Source organism: Chaetodon auriga, chromosome 4 (assembly GCF_051107435.1).
Source record: "Chaetodon auriga isolate fChaAug3 chromosome 4, fChaAug3.hap1, whole genome shotgun sequence".
In the NCBI taxonomy this organism is placed as follows: Eukaryota; Metazoa; Chordata; class Actinopteri; order Chaetodontiformes; family Chaetodontidae; genus Chaetodon; species Chaetodon auriga.
In genome coordinates, this window is record NC_135077.1 from 17,383,651 (window position 1) to 17,395,662 (window position 12,012).

Below are 12,012 nucleotides of genomic sequence, written 5' to 3' on the forward strand. Positions count from 1 at the left end.
GTCCTGCTTAAAATTGCCTCATTCACAGAATTTCAAGTATACTGTGGTTTACTCAACATGTTTAAATTCCTAATTACAATACTTGAACGTGAATTTCATTACAGTTTCTCACAGTGCTTTGGTGCAAATGTCACATGAGACACATGGTGTGCATGAAAAAAGTACATTTTACTCTTCATTAGTCAAAGCTTCCAAGCTTACACCCAATTACTTTTGTAGAATTATCCAGCGATGAAGAGAATTTATTTTTACAGGAATTAAATGAACACATTTGTCATGTTGTTTCATTAGTGTGGATTTCAATACCGATTCAGAATTAAAACAAACTGTTACTGTTTCAACCTCTTTCAATATAATGAGAGAAAGGTTGTGAATGTTTGGTGCCTCAGAAGCTCTTGAGATGGAAGCTTTCTGTAAAGTTTTGTCATCGTCCCCAAACAACCCCATCAGTGACCATCGACCACATACTGTTTATTTCTACAGGTCTTTTTCACAGCTGGCACTTTGACTGAGCAGGACAATCGCACGCGCAACAAATAACATTATTGATGACTCTGCTCCACTTAGACCTTCAGGCATTTATACCTGCTGCTGTTATGGCCTGTCAAAATGTTACTGGCCTATTAAAAGTCTTAAAGCTCCAGAAAAATTGGTTTCAACTTTTAAGTATTTCTCTATAACATTAAATAGTCATGACTTAATAAGCAACAATAAACATTGAAGAAAACATCTCCAGGTTTTATTTAATAAAGCTGTGGGAGGCAGTTTATTTTAGAAGTCACTGGGGAAAATTCCTTAATAACCTTTCAGCATATTGTAATTCAAGCAGTCGAACCGACTAGACTTCCGCACCTCCTCTTCACTGTTTTCACGCTTTATAAAATCTAGTCTGTGACGGGAGACTTTGGCCAATCACAGATCATTTCAGAGCGAGGACGTTCATACTGGCTGTTCTACAAATGCAGATGCATGTGCATGTCCCTTCAGATGGTGCAAACCGACTCTTGCACAGCCAGATCTATCTCAACACTTCATCTAATTGTTGCGCCAGTGCTGGAGAAAGTGAAAGCCTGACACAATGGTGGAAAATCCTGCAGAAAATCCTGCCACTTCTGGTAAATTTCCACTACCTCTTTTCCCTACAACGTTGTGTAGTACAAAAACACTTCTGTGAACACGTTCCGGCTCCACATGGAGCTTCAGACTCATTATGTTCGATGCCATGGCGCTTGTATCGACGAGTGGCAAAGAGGCATGATGATAAATAGAGGGAAATAACTTTTGAGTGCTGTTAGACGGCGTCACAGCTTCCTCTGAAGCCTGGGGGACTCTGATTTTGAGCTGTGCTCCATCAGGACTGCGTGGGTGTGGTTTGATCAGATCAATGACCCCACGCTGACATCGGATTTTGATTCAAATATTGGTGCGCTGTGATTGGTGCATGGACGTATGTGACATCACCATTTTACAATGTTCCAACCATTTCAAACCAGTAAGAAGAGCACAGATAAAAACAAAACTATGAAATGTGAAAAAAAAAAAAAAGTAAGTGTAAAAATATGTTTTCTAGGGCTTTAAATGTAATGAACGAAATATCGGAAAGAAATATTTGATTCAGGTAATTCAACTGAGGGTGGGGACCTTTATCCCATGTTGGCCCTGTTTCTCTGACCATGTTGTCTGTCTGTCTTCATGGCTAAAGATACATATGATGGCTAACCACATAGTATGTAAAACTAAAGTGTATGTGTGTGTCCTTCACCTCTACGTTCAGTCGTAACAACCAAGGCTTCCTGTTCTTCGCCCCAGCCCACGGCAGTGCGAGCAGTCAGTCGGAACACGTAGGTCTGCTCAGGGGAGAGTCCTGTGACGGTGAACTGTCGAGCGTTGGAGCCCACCTCCACTGTGGTCCAGCGCTGAGGGTCCCTGCTGTCCAAGCGGTAGGAGATCTGGTAACCTTGTGAGGGACAGAAGGAAAGACAGACGGACAAGGAAGACAGTTGAAAGTCTGTGTGAAAGTCTTGTGTGTGTTTTTCTGATTTTTTGTGGCCTACTTTAGATCACAGAGCCCACAGGAATCAAAGACAGCACAATACGAGATTGAAAAAGCCTGAAAACAATGCCATGCACCACACACTCTCATTTCCGCACTAAGACAGACAAACACTTCTCTGCAGTTCCTGAAACTGTCCGTGTCTTTTCTGCAGGGATCTGATTTATGAAGCTGCTTTGCCATAAGTACCTGTCTATGTATTGAGCCCTGAGACTCTGCGTTTACTAAAAACATCTAAAAAAAAGCTGGAGAGAAAGTCATAATTCTGTCATTGAACACCATGCACGCACACACACACACACACACACACACACACACACACACACACACACACACACACACACACACACACACACATCCCAGCTCACATACTGAAATTCCCTGACACACACATTATATAAACATACAACCTCTCTTCCGTCCCCTTGGCTATGACCCATGGTGCACACGGCTTGTGTCTGTCCCTCTGTCTTATGTGCAGTAGGCCATGTAATAACACTAACACCCCTCAACACATACACACATACACTCAAACCACTGATCCCCGACCATGCTTTCCACACGCCACTGGACTCACAAAGGCTCGCAATATGAAGATTGCATTGTGCACCAAATACACACAACCACACAAGTGTGCGGAGGTGAGTGGTTCGCAGTAAAACTGAGGGCGGTATAATCTGCTCAAAGGCACCTAATCTGGTTGTGCGGGTGATAATCTCGTCAGAAATTCTGATTGTATATTAATGTGAACGCGGTGTGTGGAAGATTAATGGATAACAGCAAGATAACAAATCCTCTTGCATCCGAACAATTGGGTCAGAGCACAGCATTATCTTCTGTACTGAATATCATTAGGACATCGCTGCTATCAGCTACAGGAGGCTAAATCTCCATTACAGGGTGACTGTGTCATGTTATTGAAAGCCCATCTCTGTTTTCCACGGGAAAGATGCAACATGTATGGTCATAGCTTCCTCCTCAAAATGTGTATCCATTCGCATGTCTTTGCCTTCGGCTGCTCAGTGCTCACTGGCCTTGTCTGTGTTGATGTAAAATTCAGCAATGGCATTGCTACTAACAGAAAGAACAGGCTCTTCCTGTGTCCATCTCTTGTCTTGTCACGCCTCCAGGCTTAGCTTCATCATGGTCATCACCATACCGAAGATCTATAGACAGTTTTTTCTTCTGTCCAAACTATGACTGAATGCTGAGGCTTTTCTGTGCTTGCGTGGGTTTTTCCCCCACCATCAAAGCATGCATCTTAGGTCAGTTCTCTTGTAAGTGTCCTTGAACAAGACACTGGCTTAGAGCAGGAGCTGGTCCCCGGGCGCCATACACTGGCAGCCCACTGCTCCTCCTTAAAATGAAAAGAACAAATTTCACTATTTTTTCTGAGAATGTCTGTATGTGACAAGAGAGGAATCTTCTTCTTATGTTTCATGGTTTACTTTAAGTGGATTGTTTTGTACTGCATTTCTATTATATTTTGTTTGTGCAAGGCCAGAATAAGCGGTAGATGCTAAGACTATGAATGCATTAATCAAAATAAGTGGGGATGACTAATTTACTCCTGTGTTTACTGATACTGTCTTTTAATTTTTGACATTTTCTCACTGTTTTCCTTCTCATATATAGAATCATCCCTGATTAAATAGCCACACTAATATATTGTTGGAACGGATTCCTGTGATCACACATAGACACCGCCACCATCATTGTTGCTGTTCCATACAGTATGTACAACTAATGAAGCAGTTGTTGTGGTACTATTTTTTGCAGAAAGCCTGTGTGGTATGCAGTTTTGTGCTAACAAGCAGTGATGCAATATGTGAGGCAACTGGCATCAAAGTGCAACTGCAATCAAACTGTCAATTAAACTTCAGAAAGAGACAAAATGTTGCGCGGCTGTGAGCAGCTCCTCCATTTTCTTTGAGCGCTGCATTGTGGAACAGCGGTATTCATCAACAGCACACTTAGAAGAATCACACATTTTTAGTACGATCATTGATTTTTTGAGTACTTAATTTTATGCAGCGCCGGGGTGTCCAAACTTGGAGTGGCAAAACTGAAATTCAATGGTGGGCCACAGGCCATAAGCAGACACCTACTGTGTTGTATTTTTAAGATGCAGAGTGGAACCAGAATCCCGAGTTGCCTTAACTGACTGACCTCCTGTGCAAAGTGTCACTCTGCCTCAGACAGTGTCACTGTGCTCAGATAATGAAAAATAATTCATGATTAGGAATCATACATTTGTAAAAGTACAGTTTAACCCAAAACAGGCCAAACAATCTGGATGAATAGACAGTACAACAGGGGAGTGTGGAAAAAGGATTTTTTGATTTTTGGGTGAAATGTCCTTTAAAAGAGTATTTTTACTTCATGAAAAGTAAAAAAGCACAAAGAACAATTTGGTGCAGAATTGGGCCCTGCTTTGGGCTGCCCCGCTTTGGGCTGCCCTGCTTTGGTGTATGGACATAACCCATACTCAAGACATCACAGAAATAATATGAAGTGTGGACTTGGGATGCAGCTTGTATTTGCCACTGGGATGTTCGTGTGGCTGTGTAACATTCAAAGAGAGGTCATGTGATAACAAAAATGCCTCACTTTGCCATGTGCCAAATTAGACTGTGCAGCTTCTGTGGTCTTGTTTCTCCTCTGTCCACCTTCTGTGTCAGTCCCCTATGGGTTGAGAACCCAAGGAGAAATGAGGCAGTACTAAAGAAACCGGGGGACTACAGTTATTTGTATCTGCATAAACACACACAGGTACACACATACCCATACGGTCTCTGCACACACACGCACACGCACGCACGCACGCACACACACACACACACACACACACCACGTACTCAGCAAGGACACAGCAGGAGTGTGTGTTTGTGTGATCCAGAGAGAGAGATTTGCCCTCCCACTCATCCTTCTGTCACATAGTGGTGTCGCACTAAATGTCCTCCCCCTTACAATACAGTCACACATCACTCACACTGTCCTGCTCGACTCCCTCCCCGACCGAGAGGACAAGCTCCACTCCCTCCCCTCTGTGAAACGTACACACACACACAAATGCTTGTACTTCTATCCTTGTGAGGACACTCATTGAGGTAATGGATTCTGTAGCCCAGGGGTCCTCAGACCTGAGGTAAGGCCGATAACAAAATATTATTTAATCAATGAATTAATAATTTCTTTTGATTGACTCCTAAATACATTGAAAATCCATCATGATAACTAGATACTGAACTAGTTAAGACCTCCACTAAGGAGGCAGTCAGTGCTCTGTACAAAACCCCCAGTTCAGCGACCGATGAATGAGTCCTTGTTTCAACAAAAGAAACTAAACTCACGTGAATCCTCTTGTACCTCTGCATGAGTCTCTGTGACGATCTGCACAGCGGGTGAACAATAAATTACGGACCTTTTGGTTCGTTGTCAGGGGTTGGCAAGCTAATGGACAGTCACTCTCAGGAGGAAGGGGCCTGTTCCACTGGTGTGTAACATCAGATGGACACATTATCTGAATTCAGTTATATTCAGGTATTTATGGGTTGGATTTGACCTACAGGCCACCAGTTGATGATATGGGCTGGCCTACCACCTTAACCATCACAACCTAATTCTAACCTTACCCTCAGAACCAAGCCTTAACCTTCAAACAGCCCTTTGGTGCTCTGTCAGAAAGTGAGGACTGGCCAAAATGTCCTTACCTTCCAAATCTGTCCTCACTCTGTTGGTTAAACTTGTTCCAGTCCTCTGTGTAGTATCAGCACATACACGCACGCACGCACACGCACGCGCGCGCGCACACACACACACACACACACACACACACACACACACACACACACACACACACACACACACACACACACCTGTCCCCCTCACCTCCATACATCTCTTCTCTGCTGTCGCCTAGTGTTCTCTGTTTCCAGCTCAGCAGCGCTCGCATTCCTCTCGCCTCTCTTGTTCTTCATTAATCTGTTCTTTCTGATTCACTCTGCATGCTGGACTTCGCAGTTTCAGAAACAAGTGATATGTGTTTATGTGTGAGGCTATGTATGCATTTGGGAAGGTGTCTCGCTTCAGCAGCTATAATAGTCCTTTTCCCAGGTACAAGCTTGATCACTGACACACACGCACTCACGCGCACACACACACGCCGACGTACACAAGCACACAAACCTTGGCAGTGAAGTGGGGAGTAGTGAGGAGAAAGCTGACCCTTGTTTGAAAGCTAAAAACAGAATCAGCTCTTTTCCATTTTACGGCTTTTACTTCCTTCCTTCCCTGAAAGATCACAGCGGTGCGCGCGTGTGTGTGTGTGTGTGTATCTGTGCGTGTGTGTGTGTGCACCTGTTTAAAACAGCTAACTCACTCTCTCTATAAGCCAGGCTCTGTCCTTCAGCAACTGAAAATACATCTATTGTTATCACAAGCGTAAAACACAGGATTATGATTCCAATGTTGTTGTTGTTGTTGCAAATATCTCATTTCTTGCACATGTGTGTATTCATTTTTGTACCTAACATGATGCCGTTGGGGTTTGTGGGTGGCTGCCAAACCACCCTTACTGATGACAGTCGAACTTCTGGAAACACCATCCTGACAGGGGGGCCTGGGACTGGAGAGAGAAGCACAGACGAGCGTTGGCAGCAGAATGAAATGGTAATAATATATACAAAGAGCAGCAGAAAGACGCACAAAGAGACTCCTTCAATAGTGATGGAAAAGAGCATTTCTACATCAAGCACTTATATTCTACCAAGCTGGTATGACGGTCCCAAGGTTCACAGATGTATGTGCATATGCTCTCCACGCACACACACACACACACACACACACACACAGAGTGAGCATCTTATACATTTTTAAGAGGCACTTCTAAAGGACACAAAATAGAAAATGTAATTTTATTTATTAAATGTCTTGCTTCCTGATAAAAATACACGTTCCACATGACCGAATACATGTCAAAGTGTGTATGTGTGTGTGTGTGCGTGTGTGTGTACAGTATGTGTATGTGTCTGACTGACAGACAGGACGGAGGTTCATTATACATTGCCGGGAATTGACTTTCCCGTTCTTGTTTCATCGTGAAATGAGAAAAACTTTCCAAACGTGACACTGTTTGATAGAGGATGAGTATGAGTGTGCACATGTAAGTCTTGCTGTGTGTGTACTTTTGAGCGTGGTTGTGTGTGTGTGCGCCCGTGTACTTGTGTTTTATTATTCAAAAAGACCAGACCAGGTTGCTGCCATCCTGGAAAGTCTGCTATGATTGCATCTGAACAGATCTGCACATGTTACACACACACACACACACACACACACGCACACAACATGTTCTCCATGTCTGGGCTGTGGTGGGGGTCTGAGGGCTGCGCTGAATGCAGTGGACTGAGGGAGGCTGCTGGCTGTGCTGACAGCAGAGGAGTAAAGAGGTGAAAAACAGCCACTGAGGTGAGAAGAAGGCAAAAGTGTTGAACAAACTGCTGGACAGAAAGGTCAGTGATCAGGCCCAAACACAGAGCGGGATCCTACCATCTTCTTTGGTTCGGAGAAGTATGGGGTTGCTGGGGGGGCCGTCACCCATCTGTGTGTATGCCAGCACCTGCAGCATGTACACCATGTATTTTTGGAGAGCCCCGAGGAGCAGTGACACGCTTCCCTCTCCTGCTGCCACCTGAACACTGGGGGGACCTTCTGAGTCCTTCTCGCTGTACAGCACCTGGACACAGGCGCACAGAGGCAGGCATGCATGGCACACATGTGATCAGAATCAGAAACACAGATAAAAAAGTGAACATATACATCGAGATAGATCCTGCAGGTTACACTCTGGTTACAGCAGCTTTGGTAGCTTTAAAGGATATAAGGTTGGTGATGTGCATTTTGTGATAATACCGCTAAAGACCAAACTCGCTCAGCACCCTTAGACTCGTCGCCGTAGACTGTAGCACTTTCTAATGTGCCAGTTCATCTTGTTGTTTTCATAACCTGCTACTGCTGCCCCCAAGCGGTGCAAACCTCAGTTATTGCGGGTTTAAAGATAGGTCACAAATACATACTTTCATCTTTGAAAGAAGCAGAGTAATTTCCTGTAACAGCTGGGCACTGTAGTTTTAGTGAGTCTTACTCAAACATTCAGTGTAAAAAGTGTGTTTGGTGATGACTGCTGCTGCAGATTTGGAGAGCTGGCGAGTATTTACAGCTTGAGAGCGGTGTAGGTGGTATTGACTCAAAATATAGTGCCCATGTTCATCATTGTCAAGTCGAGTCAGTTTGTTTCATATTGCACAAAATCACAAATCACACGTAGGCTACAGCCGACGGTATCGTTACAAAGGAACACATCAGATACGGTGTGGCTCAATGACAAGTTTTGACCGCAGTGGAGGTCTGTGGCTCAGAGGCTTTGGACACAGTAGAAATACCTGTTGGCTTCATGTGATCTGTTGACGAGGAGAAAACTGAAACAGCTACTAAAACTGATCCTGAAATTAAAATTACACCATTTAAAAAAACTGCACTGCATTTGCAACGGGAATATGTGTCAATACCTGCTTCTCCTTGTTCTTTCTCTCTCAGTTTTTATTTTTTTTTTTCCCACATTCATGAACTCCACGTCACACTTAAAACCATTTTGAAGGAAAATGTCAGATTCTTAAGTGTCTAAAAACAGAAATAGATTTAGCAGTGCGTGGAAGGAGGCAGAGGAACCGTTCGACGTCTACTTGGGGATGGAAGGTGTTGAAGAGCTGCTGCTGGCAGCCACTTCTCATCTATTAACATGGTAGGCATACCGCTTACTGTGATCCTCAGGAGGGTACAAAAAAACAGACAGATGGGGAGTGTGATGTGCTTTGGGCATGGTGGATGATATGACCTGAATTTTACATTTTTAAACACTGGATGGTACAGGTTTACATCACAGCGTCACAGGCTGTTTTCTTCTCTAGATGTATGTATTTATAACACAACCATGTCTGCGCAATTGAGGATAATTATCCTCTCTTTAAAGCTTTGTTCTGCTATATTTTGTTTGGGTGGTGATTAAAAGCTATACTCAATGCCACTTTTATATTGGCAAACATAATTTGTATGTGCTTTTTCTTTGTTCAGTTTTCTTTTTCTAAGGATGCTGCGAGGCGCTACGCATATGCCTCTGAACACGAAAAGCAACATTGCAAAAATAAAGACAACAGCTATGTGCCTTCTCTTTATTTTAAAAGCACACGAGAAGTGGAGTACATTACAATAAAGCCCTGGAGGATGTGCGTAGGAGCCCACAAAAAGCAGGTGGAACCACGTCGAATGTAAAAGGAGGAATGTGACTGCCAGTAAGTGGTGCACGCAGGAAAAAATAAGTGCACCTTGCACTTCGCCATCAATAGTATTTATTCAGTTTTCTTAGGAACCTGCACATCAGAGCATGTCAGCTACTTCACCATCTGGGGGGAGCAGCAACACAGACTTCTCCAACTTAGTTTGGAAGTGCAAGACAAGGGTGAGCTGTAATTTGGTCGATGTGGATAGACTGTAGGCTATGTTGTTGAAGTGGGTCGCAAGTCTGGACTTAAATACTAATGCACAATCTCCAAAGCACAATCACGTAACGCATGCATGCTCAACAAATCACCTTCTCCTGTATGAGCTGCAGTTTATGCTTTAAATTTCAAATAAACAAAACACTTTTCAAAACCGACAGCCTTTACGGATTATTGTCCATTTTTCATTCATGGATAATCCAGTCATTGTTTCTACTACAACATGATAGAAAATGTTGTTTTATGAAAGGGTATTAAACATTAAAGCCTCTCTCATATGAATGCACACAAAAACACACACACACACACCCAACTACTCATTGTAGTCGGGTGTTTTTAAAAGCAGTAATGTAGGAAGAACAATCTGAGGCAGTTACACGCTATTACGTCATCTATGTCTTACATTAGATTTTTGTGGGCATATCTGTGTGTGTGAGGGTGCTGGAGGAGGGGATAATGGGCAAAGGGGGACAAGTGAGAATGCCAGGGTTGATTGTGTGTGTGCGCACGTGTGTGTTTGAGTGTTTTATACACCTTATATCCAAGTATGACTCCATTCTTCTGTGCCAGAGGGAGAGGAGACCATGTGAGCAGGATCCTAGTGGAACTCATAGCCTCAGCACTCACATTCACTGGAGGTCCAGATGGAACTAGAGAACACACACACACACACACACGCGCGCGGACACACACACACACACACACACACACACGCACACACTCCTTCATTACCAACAGTGAACTATAAATTAACACTGACAAGTACTGAACACTACTTCCAGTCTTTGAAGTAGAAAACTGTACTGATGTCTTCAAAACATGGATAATTTAACTGTATTGTTTTTAACATGTTACTGTGACATAACATTCACTCATTTTAGCAAGAATTAAATGAAAATTATGTCACAATTGCAGACTAAAATTTGTCTCGTTATGTCAGGCTTTGCCTTCTGTCTTGGTCAGGCCAAACTCTGCTGTGTTCTTTTTTAAGGACTCACATTTCTGTGCTCTCAATCACAATCTTAAAACCAACAAAGCATTTTCTGTTGAACCTAATTTAATGAGGAGCACATTAGTTTGTCAGGTTCACTCATAATCACACAATAAATGAGTTTTTAGTGTAGCGTTTGTCCTGTTCCATTAAGAAATTGGCCAAAAATGACGGTCAATTATTCCTTTTGAAAAACAAGCAAGTTTGAAACATTCAAATATCTATTTTTGCACATTATGTCCATAACAGGGAAAACCAGCACAAGGAGAGACATGCGACTTGTATAATATTTCAACATTATGCATTAAAACAGACTTGCAGCATTAATAAATTCTTCAGGTCACAGTGAGACTCGGCTGAAACGCGGTCCTGCACAGAGCTGATGCACAAAGCCGCATGAATTAAAATGAGAGCGACTCTGATGAGATGAGCAAGAAGGAAAAACACATCTGATCAAGCTCATCAGCAAAATTTCTGTCAAAACCAATCATAAGGTAAGCTGATATTGCCTTAGGGACCAGTGAATGCTGCGGATACAGCAGCGATAGCATTACTATTACAAACCATAATATCTGAGCAATTATAGCACTAATCGTACTTCTGTGGCTATTTTGGTGAAAGTCACATAAAAATAGTGTAATCAGTAATGCATTACTCTACTCTACTCTCTAGATCTACATTTCCCGAGTGCCAAATCGTAGGAGGATGCTCTGTAATAGACCTTGACCTTCATCTCATCAGATTATCTCAGAAAGGGACAGTTGCAAACCACAACACAGAGCGTAAATTCAGTTAAGGCAGACTAACCGAGGCAGAACTTGGACCTGTAGCTGACAACAAAGCAGCCCATTAGAAAGAATGAAATATTAGTTTTCCTTCAGCATCTGGATTCTAAATTCTGACTGAATGTTGGTGTTAAAGGGAGGCATCTTAGCAAAATGTTTTCTGCTTCTTTGTCACACAGGCGTCAGATTGAATGCTGAGGTAAGGCTGACATCCTTAAAATTTCAACAAAGTTCTATAACTCGGTTTTGTTGATTTAAAGACATCGTGACAGACTGTCATTGTGTTTGCACACTACCCTTCTCTATTCAAAAAAACAACAACGCCAACCGTGCTGGGTTATCCTGAGAAACGAACTGCAGTTCAGAGAAAAGGTGAGACAAACAGCAAACAACCATTCAATCGACAAAATCTCATTATTGTGTCTATAAAAAATTATGCAAAAACAAAAGCCCTTCTCATTCGAGACAGCAAAAAAGGAAAAACAAGCATCATGCCTGCAGTCATTCAGCACTGATAAACAACAATGATAACCACACATCACACCAAGTGTCATATTCTCCTTCAGACAACTTGGATCAATAAATTCTGTGTAACAAATCCAACCTCAGCATGACAGCAGTGATGTCATC

At 42.8% G+C, this 12,012-nt stretch overlaps 1 protein-coding gene across 2 annotated transcripts in view; it reads right to left on the reverse strand.

Moving 5' to 3' along the window:
• sdk1b (sidekick cell adhesion molecule 1b) overlaps window positions 1–12,012 on the reverse strand; it is a 236,004-nt gene that overhangs the window by 28,445 nt on the left and 195,547 nt on the right. For both annotated transcript variants that reach the window (XM_076728478.1, XM_076728479.1), the window contains exons 27-30: window positions 10,141–10,256; window positions 7,601–7,787; window positions 6,582–6,680; window positions 1,763–1,957 (exon numbers count right to left, since the gene is read on the reverse strand). In XM_076728478.1, the coding sequence (XP_076584593.1) occupies window positions 1,763–1,957; window positions 6,582–6,680; window positions 7,601–7,787; window positions 10,141–10,256 (597 nt within the window). The remainder of the gene's footprint in view (window positions 1–1,762; window positions 1,958–6,581; window positions 6,681–7,600; window positions 7,788–10,140; window positions 10,257–12,012) is intronic.